Genomic DNA, 15658 nt, shown 5'->3' with positions numbered 1-15658 from the left:
TTCTTTGTGGAAATGTCACCTCAATTCTAAAGCGGGGAAAACTCCCTTCTCAATGTTCATCTTATCGCCCTATAACCACTACGTGTAACTTGAGTAAAATCCTTGAATATATTTTAATTCCTCATTTAAATGAAAATATAAATTTTGGATCGAATCAATTCGGGTTTCAAGCTGGTATTGGTTGTCAACATGCACACCGTGTTCTTTCTTCCGCCCTTAAGAATAGCATGGCTGAGGGGTCGCCACTTTATATGTGTACTTTGGACCTTTCTAAAGCTTTTGACAATGTAGTTCACAGTCAAGCTTTTTTCCCCCTTTTAATAATGGTGTAAATCTTTCAGTCATTTTTCTTCTTCGTTTTTGGTATGAGAATTCTTTCCTCCGAATCATGTCCGTTTATGTCGAGGTGTCAAGCAGGGAGGGGTTTTATCACCTAGTATATTCAAAATGTGCATTTCTGGTATTTTAGATAAAATTAGATCAAATTATTTTATTGGACTTTCAGATGTTTCTTATCTTGCTTATGCAGATGACCTTTTACTTTTGTGTAAAAATAAGCAAGGTCTCTCGTTTATGGTTTCAAAAGTTTCACGTCTATTTTCTAATATTTGTCTTTCTCTTAATGTTGAGAAATGTGAATTTTAGTTTTTAATGGTCCAACTTCCTCTAATGCTCCCTTAGCTTGTCGCGGTTTTTCTATACCCTTTGTTTCCGCCTTTCGGTGGTTGGGTATTACTGTTACGAATTCAATTTCTTGCCTACGGCAGTGCACTGTTTGTGATGTTCAAAAGAAAATTCAAATGGGCTATTCTAAGATAGTTGCTAATCGAGGGAAGTATAATAGACGTGCACTCGGTAGACTATATGCTACATTCTGTGATCATTCTGTCCTTTATCTTTCTGGTCTTTATCCCCTTCTAAAGAAAATAGATGTTAATCAGATTCGGACTTTTTATTTCAGATATTGTAAATTTTTACTTTATCTCCCCCCTTGGTATAGCAATGGGAAGATAATTCGTAAGTTTGATGTCCCTGATATAAGTGCAAAGTTGGCCCTCCTGCATGGAAGGTTGTCGGAATCAACATTTTATCGTTTATCGCCTCTTCATCCTTTGGTCTGTCTGTTCGGTTAATCTCATTGTAGCGTAGTGTTTTTCTATTTGTAGTGTATTTTACTTGCAGTGTATTTCTTCTTTTTTTTTCTTTTTGTTACTCCACAAGTGCCATAACTTGTTATGATGTGGATTATAAATAAATTAATATTATTATAGATAAAAAGAAAAGCAAAATAATTGTTATGGCTGTAATAATTCAAAAGGTAAAGATAACATTGGTTGAGAATGGAAAGGAAAACAAAGAATGAATTTATAACGATAATCAAGGTAAAAATTAATGTGAAATACCAAATAATGTTGCTTGCTCTAAAGGCGGATAAGACAAATATATTCAAAAGCAGAAAAAGGCTTTATCCTTCTGGCTCCAAACACACCCTGGGCAAAAAAAAGTTTGATAAGCAACTGATAATAAACTTGGTAACTAGAATGATTAAATAATTTTTTTATAATCTTAACTCAATTCTGAAACATTTCAAGTTTTATACCTAACTTGCACGTAACCTGAAACTGGAAAGACAATGAAAAGAATCGTGAAGGTTAACTTAATTTGTCACAAAAAAAAAGTTCTTTCTGATGAGAAGTTTTACATAATTTGCAAGTTTGTGGCAGAATATTTACAACAATAATAATAAAAAGCATTACTTATGTCCTTCTTTTAAATACAAATACAGTTCTTTTCATGCCCTTTAATTTACTAAAAACTCACTAAGAATATCAAGAAAAGCAGTTCTTTAAAGACGTTTGATATTTTCTTCGATATGTCTATTCCACCAATTTATTAGAAGAAATACAAGTTCCTATATCAAATATTGAAGGACATTCTTATGGCCCAAAAAAAGAATAAATGAGGAAAAATTCAAGGAAATATTTTTACCAAAAAAAAAGTCTTAACGCTCTATGGCGCAATATTACTGACTAAAACCACAGATTATTGTGAAACCTAATAGATAAAACTATTAGGTCCCCCCTTTGTGGTAAAACATTGCGTGGCAAATTTCAAATAGTCCCGCCACGTCGTGGATCCCTCTCCCCTATTTATCAAATTCCAGCTATTTCTCTGTTGCATCGTTGATTAAAAGTTAGCACTAGAAATTTCATTATATGCTAAAATTTTATCCAAGCCTTCCTTTTAAAAATCCTTGATAGGTCACTCAATTAGATCAAGTCATACCTGTGAGATGGGACAGTAGCGAACCACTTCTCCGGCTTACCACATTTCTTTCTGCTTTCACAATTATGAATAATAAAAATTTGCACCATTATTCAGTGACTGAAAAATATACACGGGATCGTTGGGAGAGCAAATGGGAGGAGCTTTTATACCAAGACTGCAGTTGACAAATATTTTTGATTATGACCCTACTGGTTAAATTTATCTACATTGACATATATATATATATATATATATATATATATATATATATGTATATATATATATATATATATATATATATATATATATATATATATATATATATATATATATATATAGATAATATAATATAGATAATACAAAAAATAATTTTTCTTATTTTTACTCACATTTTTTTTTCCATAACAGCCGCATTGTCACCTGTTTTGTATATTTTAAACAACTTTTGAGACCTCAGTTGCATTTACAGCATTTACTAAAAAGGTTAACATGTATACAGGGCTACATAATACAGGGCTATAATATTGGGCTTCTGCTGAAAAAAGTAAACTTTAAAGCGAGTAGATTTGACAATCGACTTTAAATAAAAAAAAAATTATAATTTTGCGCTCTTTTGGAGTCCTAGGTGTAGCAGAAGACCTTCGCGCAAAACGTGTGGCAGTTCTCGTGTGCATTGCAATAGCAATTAATATGCATATGATGCTCCAAATTGAACTTTAATATGTTAGATCCTAAATATTTTTCCCTGTGAAGTTAAGGTGGAATGAAAATATATGACAATGGTAGGATTTTTAATTTATGCTGTGGAAAAATATCGAAAAAAATATAATATTCTAATGAAAGCCCAAATATTTTGGCTTCACCTCCAAAAGTTTTTCACCTCCAAGTTTTTATTAACAAAAAAGGAGAGAGAAAAAAAAATTAACTACATAGCATAAAGGGATGAAAAACAGTATACAGCAAAATAAAAAAAGGAAGAAGAGTGAAAGCAACTCAGATATGCCACACCATAGTTGGTATTTAGTTGATAATGGCTTCCCAATGTGAAGCCAAAATATTTGGGTTCTTATAGGGTTTTAGGTAAAATTATTACAGTTTGACCCTGAGCTTACATCATTGTTGTCTTGCCTGTACGTTGCATCACCTTATTTTGCACCTTTGAGATAATTGTCGTAATCGATTTGCTAAGCTTTCAAACAGGAGCGACCTGGCTCAATAGTAACCTAAACTCCAAAAAAAACGGAATTTTGATACCAATAGATACATCAAAAGTGTCGGATTTTTATGCTGATTTTAAATATACAAGTTTCATCAAGTTTAGTCTTACTCATCAAAAGTTAAGAGCCTGAGAAAATTTTCCTTATTTTCGAAAAAAGGAGGAAATACCCCCTATTTGTCAAAGAATCCTAAGGAAAATCACACCGTCAGATTCAGGGTATCAGAGAACCCTATAGTATAGGTTTCAATCTCCTACCTGCAAAAATTTGGAATTCTGTATTTTTGGCCCGAAGAAAGATCACAGATCTGTGTTTATGTGTTTTTTTTTCTGGGAGTGATCGTGTCGACCCAGTGGTCCTAGAATGTCGCGAGAGGGCTAATTTCAACTGAAGTTAAAAGTTCTAGTGCCCTTTTTAAATGACCCGAAAATTGGAGGGCAACTATTCCCCCTCCCGCTCTAATTTTTCCCCAAAGTCACCGTTTCAAAATTTTGAGATTGTAGTTTTGAGTTCAGCATAGTCGGACAATCTAATAAATATGTCTTTGAGGACGACTTAATCCCCAACAGTCCCCGGGGAAGGGCTGCAGTTTGCCCATTGTTTACATATAGTATTGGTTATTAGGAAGTTTACAGACGTTTTCAGGGGATTTTATTTGGTGGTGGGTTTGGTGGAGGGGGTTATGCGTAGGATCTTTCCAAGGAGGAATTTTTCATGAGGGAAGAAAATTTTCCATGAAGGGGGTGCCGGTTATCCCAGCATTGTTTAAAAACGGTCAGATATTAAATAAATAAAAAAACAAGCTTTTTCAACTTGAAGTAAGGAGCAACATTGAAACTTAAAACAAACAGAAATAACTACGTATATGAGGGGATTTGCCCCCTTATCTGTATCTCGATCTTTGTGCTAAAGTATTTTTAGTACTTTCAAAAGAGCTATTTATTCTAATTTAACGGCCTTTGTAATTCAGGGGTCATTCTTAAAGAATTCGAACAAAATTCGAACTTTAGCATAAAGAGCGAGATATGAGGGGGATGAACCCCCTCATATACGTAGTAATTTCTATTCGTTTTAAGTTATAATGTTTCTCCTCATTTTCAGTTGAAAAAACTTATTTTTTGTTTAATTCTTAATGGAATGATCAGCAAGGCAATGTAGATCAGGAGCACGAAGTGTAAGTGAACATATTCTACCCTGATGATTCTTTCTTTGACTACTCCTGCGTTATCATATCACAAACTTAAGTTTTTTTGGAGCCCTGTTTATCTTAGCCCTGAACTTTTCGACTGTAAACTCAAAGACAGGTGTTTATTCATCTTAAATATTTCCGTTAAGGTACATTTTATGATCAGAGTGGCTTCACATTGTTCTGTGGTTATACATGTCAAATAATACGTATAATATGTATGCTATTGTCATATAATATTGATGGATATATAATTGAATGTTCGCATCAAAGTTTGATCAAGACAAAAGTGTTGATGTTGGCCTGCCCCATGTTCCTTCTTTTTTTTGGCAGGTCTCCCACTCATTAAGGTGGATTATTTGCAATTGTCAGGAATTGAAAATTTCTGAATATACCATATGTATGCTATTGTCATATAATATTTACAGATATATAATTGAATGTTTGCCTCTACGTTTGATCTAAACAAAGGTGTTGACCTTCCTATGTATCTTTTTTTCTTGTCAGGTCTCCCACTCATGCAGGTGGATTGTTTGCAATTGACAGGAAGTACTTTTTGGAGTTAGGTGCATATGATCCAGGACTCCTTGTTTGGGGTGGAGAGAATTTTGAGCTGTCATTCAAAGTAAGTAAATGTTTTATGTCAGTTTAAAGCACCTGATTCCAAGATAGTCCTTAGATTTGATAAAATATGTCATTGAATGTTAAAAGCTCTATAGAAAATGTCATGAAAGCAATATTGCAAAACGTTGTTTAGTTTAGAACATTTTTATTTAAACACAAATGTAAATGCAATCTTAAAAAACAGCGGACATACAAGTGGCATACTTCAACACTGCCAATTAAATAGCATTAAAACTAAAGCCACTTAAAGTAACTTATCAAATAAAAAAAGCAAAAGAATCAAAGGAAAAGAATTTGAACTATTGCTCCGCAGATTCAACGTTAAGATATTTCCGAAATTTACGTTTTTCAGAATCTCCCGAAATTTAGTTAGGCTATAACAATTAGAAAAAGCTGTTAAGCTACAAAAAAAGTTGTTAAGCCACAATCTCTGTACATATTGAAAAACAAATAGCCGGAGTTTTGAAAATAAATAATAGCACAAAGATTTGGCAGCATAGATAAAACTGAATTGAAAGATATGAAAAGACTGACCAATAAATTTCATTTTCTTTCTTACATTAATATCCCCTGGTAGAACAGCGGATTAATGCTGTGCTCTGCTATACGGAGCCCACCAATCGATTCCAGCTGCCGCAGGACTGGGTGACAAGGCTTTCACTTGTCCTTTAAAGAGACCGGAAATGAAACGTTGATTTGACTGACCCCCTGTGTACTATCAATATTTCTGCAGTAGCCTCATCCTATCGTATTCCTTTTACATTAATAATGACCAGAATTTGTTGCATCTTATCAAAAATAAATTTTTGGAGGACTTAATAATTCTTCATATGAAACAGATCTTTTTTAATCTCATGTGTCTAGCCTAGGTTAATATTCAACACTAAATATTCAATATTTGACAGTTTTGACGAGTGTGGGTAACATGCTAACTTATGAGAGTAGAAACTGACGCTAGTGTCGAAATGAAAATTCACTAACGGCATGTAATACTGCCGCTTGTTTTTCTTTTCTAGGACTTTAAGATGCTGCGTAGGGTAAAGAAAGCAGATTTCTTTCCCATTCAGCCCTTAGTTTTTTAATGACAACTGATTAGCTTAACATACCAAAATTTTTCCCAAATTAACCTAGACCTAATTTGTGCAGACTGGATTTTGGCGTTAAATAATTGTTGAAAAAAATGCTGGTTAATTATTCAGCTTTAATCACACTGAACTGCAGAAATCTTACCAAATATCTAATTTTCTTTGACATTTTCTAATTTTTTAATCAACCAACCTGACGCTACACTGTCAATGGCGCCGGTAGTTTTTAATCACCGTCTGCCCCTGTCAAATCGCCGAAACTCCTATGAGTTTCAGATTTTTTTTTATTCAGTATGAAACAGATTGCATCAGCATGAACTTCTTGTATTAAAGCTAATTTTGATAGATAGATGTGTATTCATACAGTCGACAAACAATTAGTAAAGAGTAGGCTAACAGCACATGCATCATCAGAAACAGATATGATCCCATACCCATCAATATGATCTCGTATCCATGTCAATCAGCTTTGATCTTCCATGTGAAAATGACATGTGAAAAACCATTTTGCGTCATGCATTACGCTTGCAGCTGAGAGGAGAGACGTTTTGCAGCTGTGTTGGACTCAGGTAGCTTGGTGCTGCTGTGAGTTGTTAGTATTAGTAGTAGTAGAGGGTATAATTTATACTTAGTGAAGTTCGGTCATTTTTGAAGCGTCAGGTACTCACGCTAGGTAAGTGAAAAGCTAATGACGTCATCTAGAGCATTTAAGCCAGGAGACGCCAGCTTGTCAATTAAAATTATTGGTCTTGTCACTAGATTATAATTACAAGAAGAAGTATGTCGGTCAAATGATAATATCTCTGAATAATTGATATAATGGACTATGACTAGAAAAATGCCTTGGTGTGGGGAAGTTAGATGTGGCGCGGAATATACTGAAAAGCCTATTTTTTTAGACAAAATATTGTCAAAATATTTCGAAATATTTATGCAATTTCCAGTTTTTACATTCTAGTTTCTTTTCTTTTATTATATAGAAGATATAATCTGGCGTAACAAACATAGTGTAACAGACATAACAGACAGACAACTTGTTTTTATATATATAGATATCCAGCTTTATGAAGTTGGTCTGCTCTTTTAAATAGTTTCAAAAAATGTAGCAAGAGGTCTTGCTGTCCACCAGGGATATGGTGAACATGTTATTTTGTTTTTATTTTGAAAAATTTTGATTAGACCAAACTTGTGCTTGATTTGCCCAAGAAAAGTAGGTCAAAGAAACATGAGCTGTTTTGATATCTTAGTTTGAATGTTGTTCTCTATTGCCGTTCTCCCATCCCCCGGGGGGGGGGGGGGCGGGGCTGAAAATCAAAAGTTTCCGTGGCCGAGAGTTCAATATTGATTATATTTTTCTTCAATAAGAGGCACATGAAATATTTTATTTAAATACTGCAAGAAATGTTGGCTACATGAGTTTTTTTTTGTACTGTATCACAGTTTTAGCCTATTTTGGTAATTAGTGAATTCAAAACCTCTCCTGCGTTTAACATTGAAATCTACTAATTATAATTAGTGAGAACTCAAGACCTCTCCTACGCCAATTTTATTGAAAGTCAAGTACCATTTGCAAAATATGTACTTACCGTTTTTCGAAATATGTACTTACCGTTTTTCGATTTGGCCTGTTGCTACTACAATACTAGCCTCACATTTGTAATCAACTAGCTCAGAAATCCATAAAAATCAACTTCGGTGAAATTCAAACAGTTTGAGAAATATTTCCTTAGCCTGTTTTAACTTTATTTTTCTATTGCAATATTGATCTGGGATTTTTAATCAGTAAAACCCAGAATTTAAATGTCACTTTCGATAAAAATTTGGCAGGATTATTAGAATATCCATTGTGTTTTATATTGGACTTCTTTAGTCTAGTAATCCCAGGGTTTCAAGCCACTGTCTTAGAAATTATTCAATGCAAAATTATGGCTGAATTTTGATTATGGGCTTGCGTATTGCAAATGAGATTCAGATTTGTAGTCAGTAAGCTGAGGAATTATTAATTGCGAACTTGGGTGTAAATCAAATACCATTTGCGAATTTTGGTCTTACTGAGATTTTATTTTGGGTTTCTCTATTGCAAAATTTGCTGTAAATTCTTCAGCAAAAGCGTTAAAAGTATTGATTTTTGTGGAAATCAAATGCCATGCGTTGAAAATATACTTAAATTGTTTTGATTTTGTAATGCTTTGCAGTATTACTGCAGCATTTTGCTGGATAGTGCTGTTTTCGCTGTTATCCAGATCCGTGATCAGTGAGCTTGCAAATTATTGGATGCCAACTTAGTTGCAAATTAAATGGTATTCAATAAGTATGTACTTTAAGATTTCTCGATAACTCAGCTTATTTGGCCCTTCAGCTCTTGCAAATACAACCTAACGTTGTTCCCTCCCCACATCTCCTCTCTTTTGTATGCAATTTAGGAATTTACTAAATAAATATCTATACGCAGTATAATTAACCAAATCTGATTTGTGTTTGTTTCTAGATATGGCAATGTGGTGGAAAGATAGTGTGGGTCCCCTGTTCAAGAGTTGGTCATATTTATCGTGGTTTCATGCCATACAATTTCGGAAAGCTCGCTGAAAAGAAAAAAGGACCCCTAATTACTATTAATTACAAGCGTGTCATTGAAGTTTGGTTTGACGATGAATTTAAAGAATATTTTTACACACGTGATCCTATGGCCCGATTCTTGGATTCAGGTAATTCCTTTATACTAGAATTTGAATCTACTGTCGTTGAAATCTCAAGATTAAACATAGAAATTAACAATAATTTTCTTAGGTAAACATTTTCTGTGTAAACAGGGATTTAAAAAAGACAATCCTGTTGGCTAATCGATGCACCAGCAAATATGAGGCTCCGCTCCTTGTAAGTAAGTATTGGAATTCCCTTTTAGGAACAGAACTATTCCCATAGGAACAGAATAAAACAAACTAAATTTAAAATACTAATACTAAACTTTTAAGCTTAAAGAGCATATCTAAGAAATCCAAACGTTGGTAATGAAATCTCAATTGAAGGCATCCATCCGTTTTTAACCACTTAGCATAGTTTTTTTTTACGAAAGATTCAAGACTGGACCAGCATCTTGATTTTATCAATTGGTTGATTTTTTCTCTGATATCCTAAAACTATACGTTATTATACGTAAATTAAACAATAAACGACAACGTTCGTGTTTACCGATATTTTTAGAAGAGTAGTTCTTATTTCTTTACGTAATTTGCTTTTGAAGCGAATGTCGTGAAGTTTGGAGTCTAATAGTTTAGGTAACTTATATTTTGGATGTGTTTTTGCTGTTAAAAAGAGTTTTTGCCTAGTTCGAAAAAATTCTTACAAAATAATATCGCATGACTATTTCTTCTGGAAAACACTCTTTAAGAATAATTTCTTTTGCTTTTAATTGACAATGTTTTATGTAATTTTTAAAAATTACAAATTTTTGTGAAGTTTTTCAGTTGTTTTTGGTTAAGAATAAGTTGTTTTTGCTGAATATGCTGAATGTTCTGAGGGGAGTCTAATGTCTCTTCCGTGGTCATAGTTTTGTGTCACCAAATAATAAAACGTTTTTACGTGGGGAAATGTTCATCGTTGTCTAAAACTATCTAAAAACACTGAAGGAGAAGTAAACCCAGCAGTTAAGTGCCGCTAGGAACCTCTAGAAGTGCATTTCAGGCCCCATAATCAAACTTCTTTAATACGTCTTTACGCTTAAACTGAAACCGATATTTTCAGAAGAGTAGTTCATATTTCTTTACGAAATTTGCTTTTGAAGCAAATTTCGTGAAGCGTGGAGTCTATTAATTTAGGTAATTTATATTTTGGGTGCGTTCTTTTTTTCTTTGGGTTAAGAAAATGAGAGTGTGAGTAATTATAAAAAAAAATTTATGCAACCATAGCAATTTGACGTCTATAAAACGGGCTTTTTATTGCTCTAAATTGCAAACTTATACTTGAACTTTGGTAATTGTTTTTTTTTGGTATTTTTTACAAGTTTTCTATGTTCTTTTTCTGCCCTGCAACGGTTTTAATGTGTCAGTGTAAGATGAAATTTATGTTATCGTCGATCGCTGAGATACGGCCTTATCCATCTACTAAATTACATTTCTGAACTTTGCTTAGCATTTTCGATTGAAAAATACATTAGAACGGGACAAAAATAGGTAAACGGGACAAAATAGGTAAATTTCCCTCTTTTTAAAGCAAGTTTAGGTCGTTCTCAAATACTCCAATGGAAATAATTTTATATAATTCATATATATATATATATATATATATATATATATATATATATATATATATATATATATTTTTATATTATATTGCTGCTATATTCTATTTTAACCTTCCGGATGGTTACGATATCGATAGAGTCCAGGATGAGAATTTGAGAGAAGCTGTCCAAGAGTAAATCGGTATTAAACGGGAGAGTTTAGAATTTGGTAATGATACCATCTTGTAATTTTTGCATAAGTCACGGCTGTCGGATCGTAGTAGAAATCAGCACTTGCCTTGCCTATCCTTAGAAATGCTGGTAACAGAAAGAAACATTTCATTTCAACCACTGGCTTATGATATTGCTTGTAATTTTTTCTATGAAATTTTTTTAACCCTTAAATAATTTCTGGGATCACACTGGCTAGGCATGACTTTTTTTAGTGCTTGTTTTTTACGGTTTATTTTTCTATTTCTGGACTGATGACCGCTGAGCGGAGGTCTTGACCGGAATATTTGCACTGTTTTTTGGTTTTCATGGGCTGGAACTATTCTCGTTGTTTCTTCTCTACGCATTAACTTTGTTCTCATCTTCATCAAATTACAATTTGTCTACCAGAATGTTTCATTTCTTAAAGTTCCAAGGGTGGTGAAAACGAAATATGACTGTTTGAATCGGTTAAGTGGAAACTTACACAACTCCAACGTCAATATGCTGGTATGCAGTTTTTGATTGTTGCGGTTCACAGATAAAAAAAAAATGAGTGTTGGTGAAATATCATACAAAAATGAGCTAAAAACATATACCTAATCAAAATAAGCTAAACATATCATTAATGTTTAGTGAACATATTATAATGTTGAGCTTATAATAAAATAATTCCAATAAGCTCATAAAGTTCAACGCTCAAAGGAGGGAACGCCATCACCTCCTAACCACCCGGGTTGTAGACCTGTAGAACTCCCTGAGCAGACATACTGTTTCCAGTAAGATCGTCGAAGAATTCAAAGTCTCACTTGACAGGGAGTTGAGCAATAAGGAATGCAGGGTGGAATGGGACACCTTGGAGTCCCAGATCAGAGCTTAAACCCTAATCAATCAAACCCTTTTAATATTCAAAACAATTTCGAATCGATCCACATGGCAATTGTTGAAGAAAATACTGGACAATGATACTGGATGAAATCCTTCAATTCCTCCCATTTGCAATTTCAGGTAATATTACATTAAACTGAAAACATATTGCATCTTGGGACGCATAGTTGTCTTTTGGGATCGGCAGATTGTTAATATTTGGTTTTACGGATGGAAAGTGCAGTCAAATTGAGTTTAATAGATTTGCTTATATATTTTCATAGTTCAACGTGGCAGCACTGTAAAATATGGTACTGCCCTTTAAACTTATATAGAAAAAAATATTTTGATGTCTGTGGTTGTTTATTGAAATGGGTTATTTTAAAGACACTTAGAAAAGAACACAATTTTTCAGGGGATTGATTATTTAGAAGCTGTCCATCTAAAGGACTTGGGTTGATTCATAAGTCCAACAATTTTTTTTTTTTTTTTTTTTTTTTTTTTTTTTTTTTTTACAGTTTACCTTGTAAGCATTGACAGAGAATTACGGCTTTTCAGGGTAGTCTTAAATTAACCTGCTTGCAATGTATCATGATTTCTTTACCTTAGACCTTAGTTCCTCTGGGACCATTAGTGTCCCATAGGGTGTCGACTAAGCCTCTCCTTTCGTCCTGGAGTGATACTACAGCGGTGACATCTTTCCATTCAGGTACTAACGAAGTCCGTCAGATCTTGGTCAAAAGTTCACCGCAAAGTTTTCTTTGGACAGCCCCGTCTTCTTCTTTCGCCTGGTTTTCAGTCTTGGGGTGTCTGAGGAAGGCGGTCTTTTTTCATGCGGAGCACATGTCCTAAGTATGTCCACTTCTTCTTTTTTAGAACAACAATAATGAGAGGCTGGCCAGTTCTATTACGAACTTCAGAGTTACTGACTCTGTTGCCAGCTTATATTTAAAATTCTCCTTAGGCACATATTCTGGAATGCAAGAATTCTCTTTTCAAGCTGTTGATTCATTTTCCAGCACTCACTAGCGTAGAAGAGTATGGAGAGCACATTGCTTCTGAAGGGACGTAATTTCAGTCGCAAAGAATATTTGCTGCTCTTCCAAATTGGTTTTAGTCTATTAAAAGCTCCGGTTGACTTCCAATTCTGCGTTTAATCTCGGATATTATTTTCCCATCACAATTGATCCAGCTACCCAGGAATATGAGATTTTTCATCTGTTCTATATTTGTGTTCTTGTGATGTAGAACAAGCGGTGAGTTTGTGATGGACATGCTCTTGCATCAGGATTAATAAATAAAATACGAGTTCCCACAATCCAGGTTGCTGTTTGTAATCAAACATACAGCTAGAATTATGTTCTTGAATGTTTTTGGAGGAGGGGGAAACAGATGCCTAGTAAATATCTCATTGTAGATTCTATCAGAATTATTCATGGCAATCACGAGTTTAAGTTATCTCGTAGGCTAGACTTGAATCCAGTAAAGCTGTATTCTTACATAGGCTGATTTTCACTTGGATCTTCTATTCGAGGACTCTATTCGCAATACTTGGAGCACTCTGAAAAAAGAAAAAAGAAATTCAAGATTTTTCCCCGGGATTATTACAAATTTGGTTGTGGATTGATATGGTTACATCCTCATGTATGAAAGTGATCATAAACCATTAGCCTGAAGTATTTTTCGTTTCAGGCAACTTAACGGAACAAATTGAATTAAAAAGACGCTTACACTGTAAGTCATTCAAATGGTTTATTGAAAATATTGCTTACGACGTTCTTGACAAATATCCTTACTTGCCTCCTAATAGTCACTGGGGAGAGGTAAGTTTTTTTTTTGTATCTTTAGTCTGCTCATGCGGGGGCACCAAGGGAGTTTTAGTAAGGACTAGGTTAGGTATGGACAAAGTTCCAAAGCTGACAATAGCAAAATTTGACAGAATTTTAAAAACTGCCGACACTTTAGCAAAACCTTAGCAACATTTTAAACTTGTGTTTTGGCAGCTTTCCTTTGAGCAAAAAGTATTTTAAATGTAAATATGGTATTTTCAGGTAAAATCTGCCAACAAATTTGAAAACTGCCAAGTAGCTTTGCTTCTCTGATACCCCACTTTTTCCATGGTGGGACTAGGCTATGTGGGGGAATACTGGGGGGAAAGCATTTATATGGTTGATCAATCTCAAAAAAGAATTAGATCAGATCTAAATAACACGCTAATTTTATACTTTATATTTAGTATTAAATTTCCTCTTAGTATTAGAAATCTTAGATTTTGATGATTCAAACCATTTAGATTGATGATTCAAAAGTATTTTGCTGCTCTGAATTTTTCAAGACCACGAAAAACATTCTCATTTAAAATCAAAAAAGTTGTTTTAATTTCCAAATACATATTATTCCCTCTTTATTGTTTATTCTAGCTTTATTTTTTTTATCATTTTTCTATTTGTTTCTCACCTCATTTCTCTTGTTTTCCTTTTATTCTCCATTTTTTCTGATTATAATTGTTGTTTGTGCTGCCGTTAAATTCTTTTATTTTCCTATTCTTTTATTATTCGTTTTATTTAAATAGTAACCCACCATCTAAATCAACGTTCTGAAAGGAATTAATCGTTCTGAAGGCTGTCATTATCCCCAGCATTATAACTTCCTCTAATGACGACTTACTAACCGCGTCGGCAGTAGTGCCTCAAAATAATAATACTCTATTAGTTTAAAATTCTTTTCAAATAGCAAAATTATTTTATCTATATTAAGTTCAGTAAAGTTGATTTCGAAACAAAATAACAATAATAGTAATTTTGTAATATTGGCACTGTTTCATACCGATTTTCTGTACAAAATAACATTTGGACTTTATTTGTCTGTTATAGTATCAAATTGAAACTATGCCGCTTGTTGTTCTTGCACGTGCAGCTGTTTACGTATTAGGAGCTAGTGTTGTTTTATGTTCTGTTCTCCAGCCCCATAAAGTTTTCATAGATCCAAGGACCCTGAGAAGTCCTTTTGATGTGAAACCTCCGAGTGACGTGAAATTACGGTAATAAGGATCCGTAATGGTAATTATGGTTGCAGTTGGGGCTGCAACTTAGGAAAGAGTGAACCATGGCCCACAGCAACTGGAAGTTTCTAAGCGTTTTGTTAAAAAACTTTCCGGTGAGGAAGAATCTCCGTTTGAAGCTGAATCAGCATTGGTAACTGTTATTTCGACTGATCTTAATAGTAAAAGTCGATTGCAAAAACAACTTATGGATATTTGGATGAAGAATTTGGAATCCCTCGAAAATGGTTTCGGAATGAAATGAAAACGGCACCAATGAAATTATTGTGGTCGAAAAGTCCATACGGAGAATTACATATAGGAGAATTATAGTCCCATATCTTGAACAACAAGGATGATCGCTTTTTCCATGTGAAGCACTCACATTTCTCCTGATTTTGCTATAGTTAATCCTACCGAACCAATGCTAGAAAGAATTTTGGGAGAGGGCTCATTTCAAAGAACATTGACATAACTGCTGGTTCTTAAGTAATAAAATATGATATTTAAAAGTGAAATGCAATTTTCGAAAAAAAGTGCATCCTCATGAAACAGATTATCTTTTATATATATAAAAATAAGTTGTTTGTGTTTTATGTCTGTTGCACTATGTCTGTTACGCCAGATTATATCTTCTATATATAAAAAGAAAACAAACTAAACTGTAAAAACTGGGAATTTCATAAATATTTTGAAATATTTTGACAATAGATTAAAGTAATTCGAAAACCTTAAAACAGATACTTAAATTTTTTGAGGTTTATTATAAATTGTCGAGCTTTAGCAAGCTTGGCACGTAAAGAGGAATTTTTAGTATAGATCTTAAAATGACAGCCGAGGAAGCTGCTCAAATAGTTAATTCAAAGAAAAATGTTAGTATAAATCCTACAATGGCAGAAAAAACAGCCGAGGAATCTGCTCAAAGGGTTAATGCCAAAAGGC

The 15658-nt window shown here is 33.7% G+C and overlaps 1 protein-coding gene across 1 annotated transcript in view; it reads left to right on the top strand.

Annotated features, from left to right (window-relative positions):
* LOC136028922 (N-acetylgalactosaminyltransferase 7-like) overlaps positions 1–15658 on the top strand; it is a 56264-nt gene that overhangs the window by 22128 nt on the left and 18478 nt on the right. The window contains exons 6-8 of the mRNA XM_065706897.1: positions 5179–5296; positions 8869–9085; positions 13369–13499. Of these exons, the coding sequence (XP_065562969.1) occupies positions 5179–5296; positions 8869–9085; positions 13369–13499 (466 nt within the window). The remainder of the gene's footprint in view (positions 1–5178; positions 5297–8868; positions 9086–13368; positions 13500–15658) is intronic.

This window comes from Artemia franciscana, chromosome 7 (assembly GCF_032884065.1).
Source record: "Artemia franciscana chromosome 7, ASM3288406v1, whole genome shotgun sequence".
Taxonomy (NCBI): domain Eukaryota; kingdom Metazoa; phylum Arthropoda; class Branchiopoda; order Anostraca; family Artemiidae; genus Artemia; species Artemia franciscana.
The sequence above is the reverse complement of the archived record's forward strand: the minus strand, read 5'-3'. Positions and strand labels throughout refer to the sequence as shown.